Source organism: Lampris incognitus, chromosome 8, assembly GCF_029633865.1.
Source record: "Lampris incognitus isolate fLamInc1 chromosome 8, fLamInc1.hap2, whole genome shotgun sequence".
Lineage (NCBI taxonomy): Eukaryota > Metazoa > Chordata > Actinopteri > Lampriformes > Lampridae > Lampris > Lampris incognitus.
The window spans coordinates 25240034-25264332 of NC_079218.1; the positions used below are offsets into that span (position 1 = coordinate 25240034).

A 24299-nucleotide genomic window follows, 5' to 3' on the forward strand; every position below is an offset into this window, starting at 1 on the left:
TTAGAAAACATTTGGAATCTCCACACTCCTAGTTTTCTACTGAAGACTTGGGATTTAAGGAGTTCATCGTAAGGCAGGATGGTAAATTGAGACCACCTTCTATTTATCCCTGGCTAATGGGTTGAGTTAGCCATCCAGCCACTTTTGTCAAAATTTTTGTTGTCTCGGCCTCTGCTGTCTCTGCGTTATTGTCATTAGACCTTTTATCTCCCCTACCTCTTCCGAAGAAACTCTCAAGCGACGTCTGTTTTTTACCTGTACTCATGGTCGCTAACTAGCTGCTAGTAGCAAGCTGACTGAGTGTGTCTCTGAGTTATGAAGTTAGTTACCATTGGTCTGCCGAATGCCAAGTGAATGAGTGATAAAATTACATCATTGTACACACTTCAAGTATCCGTTTCAGGTTAAAAGCCCTCTAGCGTTACACGGACCGGGCTTTTATTTGAATATTGTATATCATATTGCTTCCTTGCGGCCCAGTAGCAAATGTTTTTTTTCTCCCAATTTAGTGGCCGATCGATCCCTATTTTAATTCAAACACCCACCCTCGTACTGCATGCGTTCGCCAACTGCATCTCTCCGGCCGGCAGTCTCGAAGGAGACTGCCTCCCCACTTTCGTGACAAGGCGACTCCAGGCCAAACCACTGTGTTTTCCGACACACACAGAGACGCATTCACGTGACGAACACAAGTCAACTCCGCCCCCCTCCCGAAGACAGCGTTGCCAATGATTGCTGCTTCATCGAGTCCGGCCATAGTCGGATCTGACGAGACCGGGGCGCGAACCCCAGTCCCCAGTGGGCAACTGCAATGACACAAAGCCGATGCTTAGACCGCTACACCACCGCGGACGCCCAGTAGCAAATGTTTTGAGGTCTGGTTCCGGTCTGTGGCCCGGTGGTTGGGGACCCCTGGTATACAAGGTTAATGGTATCTGTATATTGGCATTATCTAGTAGTTATAATTATATTATCTATTTATAATTATCATCTATACTAATTAATATTATCTATTATAATTTATTATCTATTATCTATTTATAATTAGCCTTGTATGCAACCCTCCCCCCACTGGACGGTTAACGATCACATGCATTTGAATGTAGGCACTTCCCCCTTCCCCATTGGACGCTGTGCATGTGATGTGCAAGACGAGGCAGTTAATATGTTATGTTCTTGCCCGTGTAGCTCTACTGACAGCTGATGATTGCTTATGGCATGAAACAGGCTCGTACTGTCAATTAAAGAATTACTTTAATCACCGGATTATTTTGCTCCTTATTCGTTGAGCACTTTCCCTACCGTTGAGTGCTTCATTTAACGAAGTAAACACACATAAACACACATACACACACAAATGTATGGCCAACTGGCTAAATGACTATCACTTAACAAGACAAACAAGACTGATAATTTATGATAAAATAATGAATTTCAAGAGGAATTTAAACCACAAGTTCATGACACATTTCCATCCCTTTTAAAACACACACACACACACGCGCGCACACACACACACACGGTGAGAAGGGTGCACACATTCTCAATTGAAGTTTGTTTTTGGAACCTGATTTTGGACAGATAAAGGTGTATGCATCTTTGCGACACTCACGTCCCACTCTGGATTCTCTTGGGGTTTGAGCTACTTTGGCACTCTTGCCTGTTTGTACAATGCACAGAACTGTTGAATGTGTAGCAGTCGCACAGTCTCAGAGTCAACGATATTAAGGTGTGTACTGAGTAGCATTGGCTGACAGATTTATCATGGTTCGAGCATCAGAAAGGCATTTTTGTAAACCCACCCAAACAGCCTTTATTTTTCATCATTAATATCAAAAGGAGAATATGGACTTTTGCAAATAAATACCTCCAGGTCTCCTTTGGTAATGGACTCCTCCTCCACTCGGAACTGAAGGTCCTCCACTTTCCTTTAAAAATAATAATAATAAAAAAAATCATAAATTCTATACAGAGATGACTTGTAATTTCTATCCATAAAAACAGGATTTGATTCACCTTTTAAATCATTAGGTAGGGACTACTCTTACAGGTTTGACATACCATCTCAGTAGCAAAGAATTCAATGTAATCAAATAAAACTTTTATAAATATACAATTACTGACTGCTTATTACTAGGGTTTACGCAAATACACATTCACTATGTCGCAGCTAGTCTGTGAACAGTTAAATCTGACCACATCACACTGAAATGTCTTGCACTTTTGGGTCACTGGCTTACCATGCTAGACAGCTTATAAACTGGTGCAAAACAATGGCTCTGATTTTTTTTGGACTTTTAAACAGCAGGCACTTTTGCAATTTTTTTAATTTTTTTGGCTGAAACTAAGGTTCATGGGGCCATCAGATAGAAAAGCTTATATTTGACTTATCAGTGGGGATGTGTCATTTTGTTCATAATGTGGATCATCACTTTGCTGCTGGGATGCAAGGGCAGAATTATCTAACTAATTTTTTTTAAATATTAAAACAAAACTTATGGTTGTGATTTCAGTAACATTTTGATATAAAAACACATTGACTTAGAATGAACCAACATGTTAGTAAGTAATAAAGTGGCTTTAAGGTAGTAACAGAGTAGCTTTGCTTTTAGGAGTAAAGTACCTTTTCTCTTCTTCAAGCTGATTGGCCAATTCCACTTTGTCTTTCTGTGTGCTGGCCAGCAGAGTTTTGACTTGTTGAAGGGTGCTCTCATTCTCTGTCACATACTGTGGTCATTTAGGAGAAAGGTGTTTGGGTAAGAAGGTACAGAATAACTTCATGTACTCAACAGTTAATTGCTGCATCTCATTATCAGTTTTTCGACAAAAAAAAAAAAAGTTGCAAGACATTTATTCACAATCACCATGAAAGACGTTCCTGTTTTCTGGGATAATAGTGCATTCATGGAAAATCAGACCTGGAGTCAAGTGCTTTAATTTCAGTTACAAATAACTGGCCATTCTTCCTCGCCATAGTAGGCGTTGAGTATTAAATACAACCAGCTGCCTTCCATTAACCATTTCTTTTTTCTTTTTTTTTGTGGACCCCCCCCCCTTTTTTTCCTCCCTAAATGTACTTGGCCAATTACACAACTCTTCCGAGCTGTCCCAGTCGCTGCTCCACCCCCTCTGCCAATCCGGAGAGGGCTGCAGACTACCATGTCTCCTCCGATACATGTGGAGTCACCAGCCCCTTCTTTTCACCTGACAGTGAGGAGTTTCACCAGGGGGGCGTATTGCATGGGAAAATTACGCTATTCCCCCCCAGTTTCCCCTCGCCCCCAAACAGGCGCCTGGACCAACCAGAGGAAGCACTATTGCAGTGACCAGGACACATACCCACATTCGGCTTCCCACCCGCAGACACGCTAATTGTGTCTGTAGGGACGCTCGACCAAGCCGAAGGTAACATGGGGATTCAAACCAGCGATCCTTGTGTTGGTAGGCAACAGAATAGACTGTCATGAATAGACTGTCACCCAGATGGCAACTATTTTTGTTTTCTGCTTAGACGATATACCTGCATGTGCTGGGCCTTCAGAATGCTGAGCTCCTTCTCCACCTCACAGATGTGGCTGGTGGCCTTGGCCACCTCAGCGCGCTCCAAGTCCCTCTCTGCCAGCAGCTGTTCGATGTGCTGCTGCTTCTCCTTCAGCGCCTCCTGCAGGGCTGTGGTACCTGAGATCTTGCGGGCGTAGCGCGACGATGTCTCTGTTAACTTCAGGAGGCAAAGGAAGGGGTCAAAAAAGGACAAGTGAAAGGGTAAGATGTTATGGAGAGGCAACAGTGCAGATGTTGTGAGGTTAGACGGAAAGAATGTGAGGTTGAGGTGATTAAGAAGATCGGAATGAATGGAGAGAGACAGAATGATGGCATTTGGACAGAAGTGTGTCAGAGAAGTATCTATAGGGGAAAATAGTTTTTTTTTAAACATTGCATGAGGCAATTGACTACACTGTAAAGGTTATATTGTGGCGGACACTAGGGGCTATGCCTCTCACCCAGCAGGGCTGTGAGCTGGGGGCGTGGTTTACGTTCCCGGGCTCTCTGGTACAAGGTTGTTCCTGTTTCAGTTTGGTTTTGGAGCTGAGGAATAAAGTTCAAACTCGCCTTCGTCTCCTGTGTTTTTCCTCATCCTGCCACAATATCAACTTTAAAAATTTAGAGCAAGATAAGATTGCTGGCAGAGGTGGATACCCCGGCTTCAGAAAGTAAAAGTCCTACCATATTTGTTCTAGCCATTCACTAAACAAGGTCACAAACAGGCTTAAGAGTTGTGCTAGTTAAATTCAGCTGGTGTAGTGCATGGTGGAACAAATACGTGGCAGGACTTTTACTTTCTGAAGCCGGTTGTCCACCTCTGATTGCTGGAAGTCCAACAAAACCTCAATTTGCTGCTGGAATTTGAAAGGTGCAACATTTCCTTTGACCACCAGAGTGTGCTATATGAGAGGACAACAGGCTACACCAAATCATTTGATCAAGTACATTTTTTTGTATAACATTGGTAATGGCACTCCCATAAACAGGAACACGTTGGGTATATGCCAAACAAAGAATAACAGCCAGGAAGCCTAAATCAAAATGTTAACATGCAAAATATCAGTGGTGGTAGCAATCACTGTGGGATGAGAAATTACCATGGGAAGGCTTACAGTTTACAATTTGGTGAGATTGCGTTTGTGCTGCTTACAGCTATGTAAACCTAAATATGTTTTGCACAAAATGAGAATCTACTAGTTAACTATCAGTGCACAAATTGGGACACTTGGCAAAATTAACCACCCCAATCACTATAATAAGAGCTTTTGTAAGGTGGTAATAAGTCTGGCGATAGTGGCGCAACATACCGCAGTCTCACAGATAACGCAGAATGTAAGCCATCATAGAAGCCATTCACTGAACTTAAACATTTATGCGATCAAGTTGAGAGATTTAGCTGGGTTGTAAAGCTATTTGTACAGTGTGATCAGCATCCATCCATCCACCCATTATCCGAACAGCTTATCCTGCTCTCAGGGTCGCAGGGATGCTGGAGCCTATCCCAGCAGCCATTGGGCAGCAGGAGGGGAGACACCCTGGACAGGCCGCCAGTCCATCACAGGGCCCACACACACACACACACACACACTGCTGTCAGATGAAGGCACTGGTGCCACCTAGTAAGCCATAGGGGGGAGAAGGTAATCCGTGCAAGACTTTGCTTTCACAAAACAATAAAACTTGTTGTGGGTATATCTGTGGCACCCCTTGATTTGCAACTGAAGAGGGAGGAGTACTGTGATTTGCCCACAAAATGCATTCTCGGTGAATTGTGCATTACGTTACCAGCCAACAAGCCCAATAAAAATGCTTTGCATTACAATCTGTACTTGGAGGCTAGGACTGGGGGTATTTTCAAGATAAAATAACATGGAAGATCCATTACACACACATCGAATGCCTTAGTTAAAGTGCTGCCGGCAAAACAATTATATTCTTTAATTCAATGAGATAGCGACAGTTGAGAGGCGTATGAAGAAGGGAAGCATAGACATGCAAGTGTTTCAATATACTGGCACCTAACAGTTAATCTTTTCAACCACATTTCATGACACAAAATTCATCAAAAGAACCACATTATTTTCACAAGAGACATAAATAAATTTTGTAACCAAATGCAATTAAATTAAATATTTTTTTCATTATGAAGCACAACAACGAAACTCTTGTTTTGGTATTGTCAGGAAAAACACATCTAAAGACTTAAATCAAAGCCATAATGCCGACTGGACAAACTATCAGAAAATGGTGATTTACAGTTTGGGTACACTGCTTGTTTGGTTTAAGAATTTATATATATATATATATATATAACAACGTAATATTTGGAGCAAATATCTGCAATTTATGTCCTATTTGCCGTACACCCATTTCTTATCCCTCTGCTTTGACACCAAACAATTTTGATTTCTTGAATGTGAGGTCTCTTGGTAATAAGTCCTTTGCCATTAATGATTTTAATGTTTCCAATGCCCTGGACTTTTTTATGATTACTGAGACATGGCTGTCCCCAGGGGACAAAATTCCCCTGATTGAGGCTAGGCCCCTTAATTTTGCATATTTTCATATGCCCAGGCCCCCTGGAAGAGGGGATGGCCAAGCCCTTTTTTATAAATTGGGTCTTAAGTGCCATACTGCTACTTTTGGTAATTTTATCTCCTTTGAGGTTTTATGTTTTTTAATCACTGGCCCTCCCCCTTTACCCTGCATCTTAATTTATAGGCCCCCTAATTCAGTTAGTTTTATTTCTGAATTTTCTGAGCTTCTCCCCATTGTCATGCCTAAATATGACAGGGTGCTTATTCTTGCCAATTTCAATATTCATGTACGTTGTCCTTGCCATTCCCTTACCTCAGATTTTTAGATTTTTATAGACTCGTTTAACCTCGTTCAAACTGTTAAAGGGGTCACACATTCCAAAGGTCACATCTTACGACTTTGTACTCTCATCTGGTTTCTCGCTCGAGTGTCTTAATCTGGTGGATATGCTTGTAACTGACGATAAAGCTTTTGTTTATAAAATTCTAGTACAGCTCTCTATTCCCAGTCTCTAACCTACAACACACTCACTCTCGTATTCTCAGCGCTGGTTCTGCAGTTAAATTCTGTGATGCTTTTAATTCATTATCCTTTAATTCCGCTATATACCCTCTCAATCCTGATACACTGTTAAATTCATTAGTGCCTATCCATCCTTGACCAAATACCATCGTTTAAAACTAGGAAACAAAAATCAAATCACCTCCCCTGGCTGAACGATCACACTCAAGCCCTTAAAAGACTGTCGAAAATCTGAACAACAATGAAAGGTCAAGTCCGAAATAGCACATAATACCCTTAGAAATTAAATGTTAATTTACCAGAAAGCAGTTGAGGATGCAAGTTCAGCTTACTTCTCTGAATTGGTATCTAGAAATAACCACAATCCTAAAGTTCTCTTTAGGGTAATTGATTGTTGGTCACACCACTTCTTTTTTCTGAACCTGAAGTTGAGCTGTCTGAAAAATTTCTCACTCATTTTGTAAATAAGGTGGAGAATATCAGGTCCCAAATCCAGCTTGACCCTTGTATTCTTTCCATTCCCCATGTTAATTCTCCCTTTTACCCAGTTTCAACCCATTACAATTTCAGTGTTAGAGAGTACAGTCTGCCATATGAACTCCTCCTCCTGCATCTCAGACATCATCCCCACTACGCTGCTCAAGGAGGCATTTTCCACTGTTAGCCCTGTTATTCTGCAAAATTTTAATAATTCTTTAGCCTCTGGTTCTTTTCCAGACAGTTTTAAGCATGCCATTGTTCACCCACCGCTAAATTAACCTAATTTGGATCCTCTGTCCTTAAGTACCTACAGACCAATTTCCAATTTTTCTTTTTTATCGATGGTTCCAGAGAAAGTAATGTCAACTCAACTAATATCATTTATGCATATTAATAGTGTTTTTAACAGTTTCTCATCTGGTTTTAGAGCACTACATATTACCAAGACAGCCCTAGTTATGATTACTAATGACCTACTGAAGACAGAGGTGACTGCTCAATTTTAGCTCTTTTAGACTCAGGTGCTGCTTTTGACACATTTGATCACAGTATCCTCTTACATCACTTGGAGACTTGGGCATGCAATTAAGGGCTCGGCTCTTAGTTTATTATGCTCACACCTCTCCAACAGAACTTTTTCTGTTTTTCTGGGTAACTACTTCCTCGACGGCTCAGTTCAGTTGTGGTGTCCCTCAAGGCTCAGTTCTTGGCCCCCTGCTAGGTTCTATATATATGCTGCCTCTTGGCCAGGTTATTCAAAATCATGATGTGTTTTGCCATTTTTATGTTGACGACACTCAGTTATACATGCCATCAAACCCACAGATCCTAGCAGCCTAGCAAATCTCACAACTTGCCTCTCTGATATTAAATCGTGGATGTCCCAATTTTTTCTTAAATTCAATGATGATAAGTTTGAGGTCATTCTGTTCAGTCCCCCAAATTCCATCTGCCCTTTGGTAGTTATCAAGAATCAGGATCAGGAATCAGGAACATTTTATGCACTTGCGTACATGGAGTGAAACAAAATGCCATTTCCCCCAGCCCACAGCAGTACAACACAAGGACAAAAACACACTCAAAAACTACAAGAACACACATACACAAACTATTACAAAAAAAACAAAACAAAAAAACAAACAAACAAAGAAATCACTGTCCAAGGGAACGAACATCAGCCAGGATGACTGTTGGACCCGCCGGTCTGCATGGATTAGCAATTAGCTTAGCCCGCCCCGCTTCCACATCCTGTCAGACCACCCTCAGTGTTTCCCTTCTTGGGCACAGCTCCAGGTAGGGGCCATGGTCCCCGAGCCCACCGGACGAAGCAGACCAAGCTCTCCCAGCCGATCCAGCGCCAGCTCCCCCAGCCAGACACCCTCGACACACCTCCCCACACTCCTTACAATGACATCAAAAACACCAGTCAACGCCAGGTGAGGCCGCTGCCAGACCGCCCTCAGTGCTATCGGAACTGCCGGTCTGCATGGGCTAGCAGTTAGCTTAGCCTGCCTCGCTCTCTCAGCCGATCCAGCGCCAGCTCTCCCAGCCATCAAACGAAGACAAAACTTAGACGCAGACATGGACAAAGACACTGTATGGATGGTACTGGGTGAGGCCGCCGCAAACGTGAATTCACGCAGCCATCTTCCCACAGCAGAAGCGGAAAAAATAAATCTTATCTTGGTGGTCTGTCAAATAGTATTAAGCAGGCTGCTAGGAATCTAGGGGTGATATTTGATGCTAACCTCTGTTTTGATAATCAAGTCATAAATGTTTCTTCCAGTTTAAGATAATCTCTAGAATTAGGTCATTTTTATCAATTGCTACAAGCTTTTATCTATTCTCAGTTTGATTATTGCAATGCACTTTACTCAGATATCAGCCAGGGCTCCCTCTACCATCTCTAGTTGGTACAAAATGGTGCTGCTCAACTCATTGCCGGGACAAAGAGGCATGATCAAATCCCTGTGTTTGCCTCCCTACACTGGCTCCCCGTTAGATTTCAAATTGATTTTAATATTTCATTGCTCACTTTTAAGCCCTTAAATGGTCATACTCCTAAATACATTTCTGATTTATTGACCTGGTATGCACCCTCTCAAAGATCCACAAATGGATTCCAGGTCACATTTTTTTTACAAAGGGTGATCGGGCTTTTGCTGTTAGAGCCCCCGCACTATGGAACTCTCTGCCTACTGAACTCAGACACTAAGCCTCTAGCTTCTTTTAAATCTCTTCTTAAAACTTTTCTTTTTGTGAAAGCTTTTGGAAATGTTTGATATTTGTTTTTATTTATTTATACAGTTTTTATGTTTATTACTATTTATTTCATCTTATTCATTTATTGTCTTTACCGCCACTATGCTCATGCCCTTTGGTCTTATGCTTATTTTTTGCCTTGTCTGGTTTTATTTCTTTTGTAAAGCACTTTGTAACACTTAAGAAAAATGCTATATAAATAAAGTCATATATATATATATGTGTGTGTGTGTGTGTGTGTGTGTGTGTGTTGCTAGCTTGTTTGTCTCCAATACAATGTAACTGGAGGTTAAATCTTACCAATCCAGCACGACTGGGCCGTCCACCCACAGAAGAGGCCACAGAGCTGACAGAGCTGATGGAGGAGCTGCTGGGGCTGTGGGCCAGGGAGGAAACCCCCATGGCCATCCGCTTACTCTTCTTGGCTTTGGCCGGGCTGGTGGAGGGGAAGCCGATGCGGATCACCTTGTGGATTGGGGCAAACAGGCCAAACTTGGGAAGGCACTGAAAGTACCTACAGAGAAGGTGGCATGCAGGGAAAAATCAATCAAGTTATCAACCAACCAATCTGTGGACGAGTGGGGTGTGGACCAGCTGTCCTAAGTTAAACTAATTAACTCAGGACAGATAAATTGGCTCCACATACCCGACCCAGTGAGAAGGCTGAAAACTGGGGACAGCCTCACAGAGTGTGCATCACACTAAATAGAGGCTTTTAATGAATGTTTGTTTTTAATAATTTTAAATGGTTTTACCTCTGCTGTTTTTAAGTCTTTGTTTTAATAAATGGGTTGCTGTGCCCTTATTGACCATCTGGGTCTGTATCTCTGTGCCGGGGAGCCGGAAAAAAGGAAAGGAAAAAACCATGGACACAGATGGTTGATGAGGGCACAGCAACCCATTTATTAAAACAAAGACTTAAAAACATCAGAGTTAAAATCATTTAAAGAGACTAAAAAACAAACATTCATTAAAGTCTCTCTCCACTGTGGAGAGAGCTCTGCAGGGCCACCCTCAGCCCTCTCCCTTGGCTCTGGTGTGTGGAGCTAATTTATTTGTCCTGAGTTAATTAGCCTTAACAGGACAGCTGGTCCCCACCCCACTCTACAACACAATCCATCCATCTATCTATCCATCTTTAAGTAGCACTTTTCAAAAAGCTACAAAGTACTTTATAAGAAATAAAAGAGCAATTACAAACATTAAGTACTGTGAGGTGCAATAAATAAAGAAAAGGCATAAAAAAGGTAATAGCAAGTACAACACAAAGTTAAGAAATAAATGGAGGAGAAAAAAAACAAGCAAACGCTATAGTTAAAAGTGAGTCTTTAGACGGATGGGCTTTTAAGGTGTTATGTTTAAGGGGCAGAAACAGAAGGCTTGACCGCCCTCCAGATGTAACCTTAAATGTGGGATCATTAGAAGCACGTGGTTTGTGGACCTTAGGGTTTTCCCAAGGTTATAAGAACTCATTAATTCAGAGATGTACACTAGGGCTAGAGGAGCTTTTTTGTATGTGATAAATGAAGTTTTTAAAGTGGATCCTAAACTTGACTGGTAGCCAATGCAGCGAGGCCAGAACTGGAGTGACGTAATGTGATCTGTGCTGGGTCTGTGTTGATTAACAAGTATTTTGAGCTAATTGCAGTCTGGCCACTCCAGTTTGGCTAAAACGCATCAATAGGGTACTGCAATAAAATGATGTTGCTCAACTGTAAAAAAACAACAACAACAAGAACCTCTGAACCAGTGTTATGGAGTGGTGTTCAGACTTCAAATGTGGGTCAAAGACAACATTTGAATTTTAGGAAGCAGACTTTACATTTGAAGTCAGGGCCCAAGATGCTCTTGAAAGTCTCTCAATACGTTTTTGGGGACCGAAACGAGAAATTATATTTTGTCTATTTTCCAAGTCTAGCTCAGATATGTTTTCCGACATCCAGAATGGCACAGAGGCAATCCTTTAAAAAAGGTGATCAATTAAAATCACTAAGTCTCACTGATGTGAAGCCAGCAAAGGAAAAAATATGGGATTTTTCCGATTTTGAAAAAAAATCTTTTTAAACCCTTTTATGATTAAATGATATGTGTGATGAAGATAGCATGTAATATGTGTTTTTTTAAAGGGCCATCACTAGTTGCTATAAATGTTCAGTATGCTAAATAGTTAAAAGAAAACACATGTAATTGAAATTTAGAAACCAGTTTATTTTACAACCCAAACTTCCCCAGCTTTTGGATATGTTAATTAAAGAGCTAACCGTTATAATAGATATAATTTTCTTCTTGGGACTTTTCAATACTCTGGCCCACAATACATTTCGATAAAGTAAGAACTTTGGAACAGGTGTGACACTAAAGATTTTAGAAGATACACTGCTACTTAATTTTAAACTCCACCACTAAAATGTTTCAGAAGATGGCATGTACAATTTTATTTATCCCCTGATTTCTGGGAAGCTGGGTTTAAAAAATTAGCCTTGTTTTTTTTTAAACATATTTTCATTAATTTTAAGAACGATTTAGCTTGTGCTCTGAACAATCATATATAAATCAGTCTGTGACTGTATTTATTAAATTCCCACCACTGGTGTCATCATGAGCATAGCAAAAACCCCAGGAGGCTTCCAGCATGCAAGAGGCAAGTAGCCAAGTAGTTGAACTTTAAATCAGGGGTGATTAAGACTGAAGATTGTCTGACATTTTTAAGTTCAACCTCGAGTATGAATGGATAAGCTCACTGACATTCGCCTTGACGCAAAACTAATTTATAGCGATGATGGATCAGGGTCAGTTAGGAAATATTTCTCCAACAAGCCAGGTGATGTCAAAAGTGCATTCCTGCACAAACTTGAGGGAAGATCTATGTGTGTGTGCGTGTGTGTGCGCGTGTGTGTATGCGTACCTTGTGCCAGCTACTGCACCATCATTCTTCCCCAAAGGCTCATCCAGCTCCACCCCACACCACTCACCCTTGGCAAAGTCAGTCTCACCCATGTAGCGCACCACTCCCATCTTAGTGCCCCCTACCTGTCAACACACAGGAGCAACACTAGTGCCTTCATGATAAATATGAAGAGAATCAGAAAACATTTACAAAAAAAGTGACAAATTCCAGTCATCTCATTCAGATAAAATATTTTACATTTCAATAGATTACGCCACATCACAGCGTCACTGGACAGACTTCAGTTCAAAATCAGAATCTGATTTCCACATACAAGGGATTTGACTGTTTGGATGAAAATATAGATCACACTAGACAATATGTAATACAACACAGGCAATGCATGATACACAATGCAGATGATATAGTAATATATTAAGATTATTGTACATTTAGAAACAAATTATGTAAACATCACACCATTTTGTACAGATGACACAATAATGTACAGCAAAAGAGTTATACTACTTTTCTATTAATGCCCGTGGGGCAATTCTTTCTCTGAATTTAACCCATCCTAGCTGTGTAGCTAGGAGCAGTAGGCAGCTGCGAGTGCAGCGCTGCGGGGCCAACTCCAGTTCGTCTTGCCATGCCTCTGTCAGGGGCACAGACATGAGTATAAACCATAACGTGAATGTCTTTTTGATGTTGGGGGAAACTGGATCACCTGGAGGAAACCCACACAGACACAGGGAGAACATGACCCCCAAGTTTGGACAACCCTGGGGTTCGAACCCAGGACCTTCTTACTGTGAGGAGAGAGCGCTAACCAATGTGCCACCATGTCACCCATATTAAATGAATATATTAAATGAAGTATATATTAAGATTATTGTACCATGATAATTTCACTGACAGAATGTATTGAGAATACTGGACATAAATATACATGAGGTATAGACGATAGTAGATAAATACGGGGTAGATGATGGACTAAATTGCAACAGACTCAACATATCGCAGCCCCAGTGGCCTTTGACATTTGATTTTTTTCCACTAACATTTTGTTTATTGAGGAAATGGTAAACACAATGGGTGCATTTTGCGAGGCGAAGCATATGTGAACTTTCATGCAGTCATGGAAAGGCTTCATCAGGGTTTCTCTTTTCAAGCGATTTTGGTGAGACAAACTCCTCTGCGATTGCTGAATCACCGGACATGCTGACGGTTGCTCCCCTCAGCACATATGGTGAGCACATACATGAGACACAAACATCCTGCCTGCCAGTAACATTCCATTTCCCTCAACGGTTATTAGGGTCAAATGCAAGTTACAATTTCCCACCACTAAGCCAAGACAAACATACATTTATAGAAAAAAAAAGAAAAGAAAAAAGACAGAGATACATATCTAGCTAGCAGGCGCCACTGTCAAAATAGTTGGGTTACTTTCAAAATATAATGTCTGTTAGTTTTAATTACATTATTAAATGTACTGAATGACCCCAAAAAAACACCTTACTCTGATCACCTTCAGCCGCTCAGTTACTTTTCTTTATGAAATACACTATATCAACTTAAACAGACAAAACATGAATACATAAATTATTGCTGATTGCAATTTGAATAGTCATGATCTAAAGTGTTAAATTCTAATCAACATCTAAATAAAATGCACACAAACATCATTTTTACCAAAGAGCTTTTCAACATGATCCAGTGAGCAATCCCCTCTGTTGAGAATACACAACCTATTAAGTTTGGAGAAAACTTGCCTTTTCTTTGAATTTTCCCGAGTAATTGATTTTCTTTGTTACTTTTCAATTAAGTAAGAATTAAAAATGCCTGCAAAGGTTTGGTTAATATAAAATGGCTATTATTTAGTCATAGTTTGAGTATATTTATCCAACATTCATGCTTCATCTTCTTCAAAGTGTCTTCCCTGGTATGAAGAGTAGACTTTGCCTAAATGATTGTTTTCTTTTATCCATATTATTGTTAAAAGTGCATACTGAAGATTTTGTACTTTTGTCAGTTGATTCTTCAGTTTTGCAGTTTTGCAAATAAACTTAGCACAAAAAGTAAGGAAATATGTATTTTGTAGATAATTTCTTTGTTGTAACGATGCTTCTTGGCAATAAATCTTATATCAGGCACCTGATTGTCAGCACCTGGGGTACCAGAAACTCAAATCAAGAGTCAATAGCAACAGCAAAATAAGCTGTTTGGCATTGGCAGAGAAGATTTGGCAAATTTTTCATGGGCGCAACCCACATACTCAGCTCTGCTGCTCATCCCACAAATGCATGTTCCTTACAAATGTGGCACCATTTAAAAGGGAAATAAACAGGCTTTCCAACGGTATACGATTTATTGCCAAGAAGCATTGTTACAACAAAGAAATAATCTACCAAACACAAATTTCCTTACTTTTTGTGCTTAGTATAGATAAGAAACTGAAGATTTCTTTAAAACAGGGTTTACAACCGCTTTCAGGGTTTCAGGTTTACAGGTTTTAGGTTTACAACCACTTTCAGATCATGGCTACTGGCTCCAACAGAGACAGGAAGATAAATGGAGGGCCAAATGCACCACCCCTCGAGAGGACCAACACATGAAACTAAACTGTCCAGCCACTTGACCTGTCCTCAACTGACAGCAGAGCTCAGTGGCACACAACAGGTGTTTCTCTGAACGCAGCCCCATTAATAAGAAATCTTTCATTTTATTTGTCGATAAGAATGACCTTCACCTCTTTTTTATTTTCTTTTGTGGAATTTTTCCCATTTTTTTTCTCCCCAGTTGTATCCAACGAATTACCCCACTCTTCCAAGTCGTCCCGGTCACTGCTTCACCCCCTCTGCTGATCCGGGGAGGGCTGCAGACTACCACATGCCTCATCCGATACATGTGGAGTCACCAGCCGTTTCTTTTCACCCGAGAATGAGGAGTTTCGCCAGGGAGGGGCACGTAGCGCATTGGAGGATCACGCTATTCCCCCCAGTTCCCCCTCCCCCCTGAAGAGGCGCCCCAACCGACCAGAGGAGGCGCTAGTGCAGCGACCAGGACACATACCAGCTTCCCACCTGCAGACATGGCCAATTGTGTCTGTAGGGACGCCCGACCAAGCCGGAGGTAACACAGGAATTCCAACTGGCAATCCCCATGTTGGTGAATTTGTGCTTTTTTAACAATAGTTTGGGAAGGGGAAAACTTTTAAATAATCATTTAGGCGATACTCAGAGGAGGAAGGGGTACTGAAAATTACTACATAAGTAAAAGTACTGCTACTCTATTGATTATTTACTCAAATATAAGTAAAATGATTGGTTAAAAAATACTTAAGAGTTAATGAGTTTCTTACTGAAAAACCACATGAGCAATTACTTTGTGTTACTTTTGTTCGTCATGTCTACAAACAAACTCAGCCGTAGCTCTAAAAATATGGATATATCCCTAATTGACATGACCTATAGCATTGGAAACAACCTGGACAAACCAACCAAGTTTATTTTGGCAATATAAATCGCCAGAAACACCCAGTATCAGTAACACAAATCCAAAAAAAAAATCTTCATTCAGCCTCTTTTTTTTCTTCTCTGTATTGGTTATTAAAGTAAAAATAGCAAAGTAGAATGCTTTATTGTAAATCAACTCCAAGTAAAAGTTATGATTTCATTATACTAAAAAAAAGTACTGTTACAAGGACAAATGTATTAAAGCGCTGTCACGAGAGCCGTTGTAATGTTACTTTCAACCTCTTGCAGCAATTTTCATTCTAAGGAAGTGACTTTGCTAAACATGAAGCTGAATGCTGCATGAATACACCCAAATTATTAGTAAACAGTTTTTTAATGCAACAAAAAAAACCCCCGAAAACCTTTGCTGGTATTTTTTTATTGCTTGAGTGAAAAGTAACTGAAAAAATAAAACATTACTTGGAAAATGTAAAAAAGGCAAGGTGCCTCCAACAAGTGGTGTATACTTAATGTATTATACATAGTCTTTTCAAATATATGTTGTATAACCTATTACATGCAGTTCATAACTTTCTTGCTCTAGTAGTTGTGAATGAGTATTGGAACATACACAGGGCTGAACAGGCTGAATGCTTTGGAGCGCTGAGATTTTTTTTTTGATTGAGATTTGGATCTGAAATTCAGATTCGTTCATTTTTTTTGTCCAAAAAAACCAACTATATTACCTGATGTTTTTCAATATAAATCTTTTTTCTACATCAAATAATCTTTGTAAAGCCTGGTTGTTTATCAGATGATAGTCTATAAAAGATATGCACTGCTAACCTTTCACACGACTCATTTCTGTTTTCCCTGCGTCTTATTGTTGCCCAAAGCCTGGCATGAAGTTGCAGCAAGAAGTCAAAGACCTCAGCAGTGTGAAAACGTTTCAGTGTGACCACTGAGAATCCAAAAAAGGTTGAACAGTAAATATACCATCTGAGACTGGCATGTGATGTCCTGAGAATTTGGGACAAATGTACTTAACCATCTCACTTTAATACTTTGTGATTTAAAATAGCTGAAAATGATAACCTCGCTACACTGATCATACTTAATTTGCATACAGAATGCCCATCTGTTTGATAGTATATATCTTAACATTGTTTTGAAGGACCCCTAAGAAAGATACAAGATTAGTATAAGCGGTGGCACAGTGGTGCAGTGGTTAGCGCTGTTGCCTCACAGCAAGAAGGTCCTGGGTTTGAGCCCTGGGGTAGTCCAACCTTGGGGGTCATCCCGGGTTGTCCTCTACGTGGAGTTTGCATGTTCTCCCCATGTCTGCGTGGGTTTCCTCCAGATGCTCCGGTTTCCTCCCACAGTCCAAAGACATGTAGGTCAGGTGAATCAGCTCTACTAAATTGTCCCTAGGTGTGAAAGTGTGTGTGTGTGTGTGTGTTGGCCCTGTGATGGACTGGCGGCCTGTCCCAGGTGTCTCCCCACCTGCTACCCAAAGACTGCTGGGATAGGCTCCAGCATCCCCACAATCCTGAGAGCAGGATAAGCGGTTTGGATAATGCATGGATGGATGGATGGATGGATGGATTATAAGAATAACACTTTGGAAATTTGAAAAGTAAAAAATGGCATTCAGGCCAACCTTAAATACTGTCTCAGCTTGTCTAAAAACAAATGCATACTCTTGGGAAATGTCGATTTTGTGTGCATTTGTGTGTGTGTGTGTGGGGGGGGGGTTAGTTTCTGCCAATTACTACCAAACGATCTCAAAACTTTTGGCACTACATCAGCGGGGTGAAAAGGCCCATTAAAAAAGGGTTGGCACGATGAAGCTAATTTCCAGTTGTTTGGTGTTAATTTTGATGAAATTACATCCAGCGCTGACAGGTTTCATCAGGTAGAAAGCTTGCTGAAATGTTAAACAGCTAAAAAAAACAACAACTGGGATTTAGGGTTTAATTACAGTTGAAATTAAAATGCCACTCTTCCTACGTCCTGTCCATTTGCTGAGGAGCTGGCGCCTTAAAACAGAGGGACCGGGAAGAAGTCCTATTAAATCAAGACGCTACAGTGAAGTGGGCACTTGGTTTCCAGGCGGTCAGCATGACTGCATAGTGTCACAGCGATTACACATCAACGTGCCAGTAAAGCTAAGACGGCAAGACAGCACAGCATAGCGTTTTAGCTAATCTCATCTCATCTATGTGTCGTGCAAGGTATTAAAGACAGAGCTAACAGGACTAGCGGAGCTGAGTCCCTACTTAAGACATTACTCCAAGACTGTCTTATGCTGTGGTTCAGAGTAGAGTTTAATGTTTCTGAAGTGACCTTAGTAACACACAATCAGCTGGCTCAACACCTCCAGCCTGAGTCACCTTAACGAGCTGGAAGCAATTGTGGGGCACCATTTCACTGACTAACAACTGCTAAAGCGCCTTCAACCTATTCAAAATACACTCGTAAAACGTAATTCTAGTCACATGCAACACATCAAAAACAACCTTTCTTTTGTTTCTCCTCTAACTCTGCAGCCAAAGAGGTGCCCTCTGGTTAAATATCAAAGCTAGATGAGAAGAGACACTGCAACGCTGGCTTTGGGTGCTGAAACTTCAAAAGCAATTTTGGGACATTAGTCATATGTTTTTCCACAGAGGTTGGCTCCACTTGAGAAATACTTATGCAGTTCTTTAAATGCTGTATGACCAACATCTTTGTTGGGAGAATTTGGAGGATATCTTTCTCACCCACATAACACACATCATCATCAAGTATGACTTTTTCCCCCCATCAAAATTATAATATGGCCTACAAAGATTTAATACTATGGAATATCCTGTACAATATGATTATCACTTTTTGCATCAAATCACTTTATATTTCTGAATGCTACTAGGTTTTGGAATTGGAACGCCACGATTTGCTTTAAAAAACATTAATGATGAATTCAGATGAACAGATGCTGTAGAAACTATAGCAGCTGGCAACTAAAAACAATGCAATATCCTCCATGAGGTAAAAACTTGCTAAAATGTTGAATATCACATAAAAGTTATTCTTTTAAATGACAATAGCAATAGCATATTAAATTCTAAAACATTTTTGCAGTGGTAGAAGTGGGTCTTGTGACCATTACAAAAAGTTCCACAAACAAGCAGTAGCAGTGAAAGAAACCAGAAAGCCATCTTATTTTGTCATTGTAAGGTTACAACAAAATTTGCTCTCTGCATTTAATCCATCCTACTGTATAGGAGCAGTGGGTAGCTGCAGCACCCGCGGACCAACTCCAGTTCTTCTTTCCATTGCCTTGCTCAGGGGCACAGACAGGAGTATTAACCCTAACATGCATGTCTTTTTGACGGTAGGAGGAAACCGCAGCATCCAGAGGAAACCCACGCAGACACCGGGAGAACATGCAAACTCCACACAGAAAGGACCTGGGATTGCCTGGGGTTCGAACCCAGGACCTTCTTGCTGTGAGGCAACAGTGCTAACCACTCGGCCACCATGCTGCCATGGGACAGATGACACTGGAGAACCTTTGGAAATAGATGGATTGCATTGATCAATCTGTCAGTGATGGTCTCTCCTCCCTTAAGTGCTGAACGTAATCCAGCGTGATTTGCAATATTGACCAGGGGGAAGGCTTCTGGGGCTTCCCATTAACCAATACATGGGATCTGATGTAACTATCCCTTGTGCCCAACAGTAAATGGAGAGCAACAGCACCCATCGCTAACGAAAACTGTATAATAATGCGGCCTGAGAGAAAATATGCTAAAAGTAGAGTTCTGAAATAAGACATTTCAGGATAACTTGATTTACATCTAAGATAAGGTCTTCGATGAAAATCAAAAGGTAAAATAACACAGAAAAGCAGGACAGAGGTTAGATACAAAATACAGATCAGGAATACCACACTTTAACATCAAAATGATGCACTTATTTGGAGGTCTACTAGTTCTACTTTCTCATTGGTTTACTCTAATTACAATTGTGGGGATTATTTTTAAATTCATGATATTTGAGGCAAAGTAAGCAGAGTGTATAGAGTACTTTCTTTGACTCAGGTCAGCAAGCATTTGCCCGGCTGAAGTCTCCTGAAGCCTTTGCTCCATCTATCCAAAAGGTAAAGCATATAAAAAGAGAAATGTTCTACCGGGATCAATAAAAATACATTTACAGATAAATGTTTAACAACTTAAAATTGCAATCAGCAATCCATTTGAACTCAATACTGTAATATGATAACTGTAATGGGTTACTGTTACATATTTTGTTTATCAGAATAGTAAAATCTACCCGCTGTAAATATTCATAATTGTTGAAAAAATACTGAAACTATTTACAGTGGTTATAAAAATGATGGCCTCTGCAAGACTGCTCTGCAAGTCAATTTTATCAGCATTTGAAACAAGGCACATTACCTTTACTTTTTGAAAACACTTGCTTACATGAGAGGAATCTAGTGACATGAAGGACTCACCAAGACACGATCTCCAACTCGAAGATCCTTGTCCCCGCCTTTCTTGACTGAGCCGCTGTCGGACATGTTGGACCCAGATTCATTTCCTGTTTTCACTGTGCTATTGAGCAGGCCCTCTCTGAGAGGCACTACTACCCGCTGGCCAGTGGGGGCACTGCTGCTTCCGTGCTGAGGTTGGCTCTGGGTCATCTGTGAGTCGGTGGAGTGGCTGTCGCTTCCCTCTCCAACCAACTGTCGGGTGAGCTTTGAGGGCCGTGTGAAGATGCCCTGGAGTGGCTGGCACTCAAAGTAGCGTACGCCACCCACGGAACCGTCGTTTTTGCCAACTGGGTCGTTTAGTACCACCCCGGCCCACTGTCCTGGGGCAAACTGGGTTTCCCCTAGGTAGGCAATGACTCCTGGCTTGACACCATTGACCCAGACCTGTTCGCCCACTGTATAATCTCCCAAAACTTCGTCACCCACTTCGGAGAGCTTAGTTGGTGTGGTAGGCTTGTGTGGGGGGTCTGGAGAGATGGGGGGGAAAAATAACAAATTTTACTTCCTATTGATCATAAGCTGTCTGCAATGGTGGTGTGCCAAATATAGTGGTCTGTCAAATATCCACACAAAAAGGAAAAACAAGGTGAAACAGGAGAAAAATGTAGCTGCTTCATTTGTTTTATGCACTCCTGAACATTACGACGGAAATAAAGCACATACATTCAGATAAAATCAATTCTGTTGTGGTTGCAATCACATTCCCACAGCTAAAACACCCCATGGATAAAAGCAATTTGTTTGAACTCGATCTGTTTAAAACATCCTGGTTTTCACTCTGGCAGAATTGTAGCTGTATACGTTCATCTGATTTGGCCGTGTCACACTGGCAGAAAAACTGTTTGCGCGGCAGCATCCTGCACACCAGTGTAGTTCATGCAAGATTAGGCATTACTCTAATTCCTGGTGAAAAGTGGGTCAGAGAGATAGCATCTCTGATGTGATTAACCCTATGATGCAGATCCCTGACAGTGCTGCTTTTGACACATAGACGAGCTGGATTTTGTGTTCCACTGCAGCCTGTAAACTGAGCCAGACACCATTAGCATACAGCCGACGGCACTGTGCTGCCAGTAAAAGAGCTTGTGTGTGTGCGCGTATGCATGTGTATGTAAGTATGTGAGTGCAGGCCCGGTTGGTGCCAGAACTATTGCCCTGACACATTTAGAGTGGGCCTGAGGTAGCAGTAAGGCACAGTAATGATTTATTCCCCGGTTCTACGCTGTCCCCCCATCGCCTGCTATTGTTGTGCCAGACCATTATGAAGTCCACTCTACTGTACTGTTCCACCTGTTTCTTTAACACGTTATCTGTTACTAACCGGGCTAAACTAACACGCATAACCAGCACCACTGCCATGATAATTGGGTTCTCAACGCCCAACCTCCCAGAGCTAAACAATAAGGCCATTGCACGCATTGCAGTCTCAATAGAACAGGACATCACACACCCAGTCAATCACCACCTTACCCTACTGCCCTGCACAATTTTTTAATGTAATTTTTCTTATTTTTATTTATTTATCAAAAAAATGAAATTAAAAAAAATATTTATTTATAATTTTAAAAATTAAAAAAAAAACTAAATTTGATAAAATTTTAATTAAAATTTAAAATTAAATCAAAATTCTACAATCAGGTGCAGAATGGCTCACATTGGGAAGAACCTGATCCTCGCGGCTATAGCCACCAATAGGCGTCGCTGAACAGGCCTGAGTGTGTAGTGTTGTCTGTCATTGTATGTTGTTACAGTGTGTTGTTGTATGTACTGTTGTCTGATGTGTACAGTGCCGTCGAAAGGAATTTTCTCCTTAGGGACAATAAGGTTTAAAGTCTAAGTTCTCCCCATCGGTTGTGATGCATGTGTGCAGGTTTTGTTAATTGGACACCTTTTGTATGGTTTTAGGAACATGCTGCATTCAGTGGGTGATTGGTTGAGACAGTTATGGCTCAGAAAGCTGCTGGATACAAAATGATCAGCTTTGAAATAAACAAGTACGTTAAATCATAGCTTACATGTTATTTTACAGCGTTTGACATTGACATCACACATATGAAGTCTTGTGCATAGCAGAGGTTTTCAATAACAGTCTTTATACAGGTGTGCTTAAAACAGATGCTACTTGGCGGCTTATTATACCAAAGGAAAAATAAAATCAGTAATTATGTAACTTAAATTATGGGAATGTGCATTATGCTAGAGACAGAACCAGCAGAAACTGTGTAGATATTATTTGAGGAGGTGGAAAAACATTGCAAATCAAGCAGGCACAAGTTAATTGTAAAACATATCGAATGCGCGTGTGCATGTGCGCGCGCACACGCACACACACACACACACACACACACACACACATTTTTGTGGTACAAACTGAACACTTGTATAACATGGAAATTGTGGTTCAGATTAATCAAACAATTCTCTGTGACATGTTTGTAAAATCCGTGAAGGACAAGTATTTTGGGCTATTATTTTGAATGGGTTTATTGATTTAATATTTTTTGCCAATTTGATCCAATATGTCTTCTTTTAAAATCTCACAAAATGTATCTTTGTTTTCACTGTTTTCTGACGGGCACATCCACATGTTCATGTTTTGGGGTATGAGTGTTTGTGAATCTATACGCTGTGTCAGCAGATTGTGCCTTCAAAGACTTTCAGTCCAAGCCATACATGGATACATACACGAAAATTATGGTCCTGGCCAGAAAAACAAATGTATCGGTTTAAAACTGGAGCTAACCCCATGATCTGGGTTGCTGAGGCAACAGAGGAGTGACGGTAAAAGTATCCTTGGCAGAAGCAGGAGGAACAAGAACACAGTCCTCACTTTCACTATTGTGCCTGGTCACCTCCCACCACCATCTGAATTCCCCCATTCATCGACTGTGCACAATGGTCGCTCTACAGCTCCGAGGATCTGTGGAGGGGGTCATCCCTCCCTTCCTTTCTCTACCAATTCTTACGCTCGTCGTACTTAAGTTACACACACCTCTTCCTCATCTGTATCATCTCCCAACTCTGGCTATTTACATTTATCTCATTCTCAGTTGTGGATATATCATTATTATTATTATTTTGGTCTAACTTGGCCATTTTATTAAAAATGGAACAGAGGAGCTCGTTCAGACAAAGCTGTGTTGTTTGTTGTCTTCTTCAGGGTTGTGTGTAACTAGCACTGGCAGCTGTGTGAGGCTGACACGTGTAATTTCACTCACTACAGATGAAGGCAGCTCAACACTGAAGGATTAATATCTTTGACTTTTAATGAGTTTGTTTTATGCTTCAATGTACTTTATATTTTCAGACAGACAGAGAGAGACAGGGCAGACAATTTGTCTTGCTTAAAACAGATCAGGTGCTCACATAGTAGGTCAAACTTTTTGATGTAGCGTATCATCTCTATGGTAGAACAGTGGTCCTTTAACCTATGGCAGAGAGAGAACAGGTGAAACTACCTCATATTCTTTTCTCATAGTGGGATGAGGACCTGATAATAACATACTCCCACGAATCACTGATAAATTTAGGAGAAATTTAAAATACACCATTGCAACTTCATATAGTTGTGCCTTAACGGAAACCATTGTGGTTTTGATGTTAAGCAAGCAAATCCGAACTGGCAGCAGAGTGACACAGTAGCCAACAGTTGGAGAGAGTGGATAAATCTACTGGGAGACTGCCCAATCTCTATGATTGACATATAATTGTCCAGGGAGGTGATGCTGAGGACACAGGACATAAACAACCATCTCAAAGGATAAATGCGCGCTTAGTCCCTGGGTATAGAAACCCTACTTTAACTTCACTGGGGGTAATGAACAATTGCGCCAGCTTCTGATGTATTGGCCCTTTATCCCAAATTACCAACTCACTTAATGTTACACTATGTGAGTATGGCACACTAGCGGCGCTTGTTGATTGTTAGCAGAGCACTGAAATGCTGAAATTGTCTATTTTTTGTCTTTCGCCATGTATTCACCTAAATTAATATGTGAATTTATACAGAACAAATTGTGCAACTGGTGATTCAATGTACAGAGTACTTTTGCTGTTCAAGCCTCAACGG

The 24299-nt window shown here is 40.9% G+C and overlaps 1 protein-coding gene across 5 annotated transcripts in view; it reads right to left on the bottom strand.

The window, feature by feature from the left end:
- The window catches only part of clip2 (CAP-GLY domain containing linker protein 2), a 58723-nt gene that overhangs the window by 23996 nt on the left and 10428 nt on the right, over positions 1-24299 (bottom strand). For all 5 annotated transcript variants that reach the window (XM_056284502.1, XM_056284501.1, XM_056284503.1 and 2 more), the window contains exons 3-8: positions 20192-20697; positions 12251-12375; positions 9646-9859; positions 3521-3718; positions 2624-2727; positions 1868-1928 (exon numbers count right to left, since the gene is read on the bottom strand). In XM_056284502.1, coding sequence (XP_056140477.1) covers positions 1868-1928; positions 2624-2727; positions 3521-3718; positions 9646-9859; positions 12251-12375; positions 20192-20697 — 1208 coding nt within the window. The remainder of the gene's footprint in view (positions 1-1867; positions 1929-2623; positions 2728-3520; positions 3719-9645; positions 9860-12250; positions 12376-20191; positions 20698-24299) is intronic.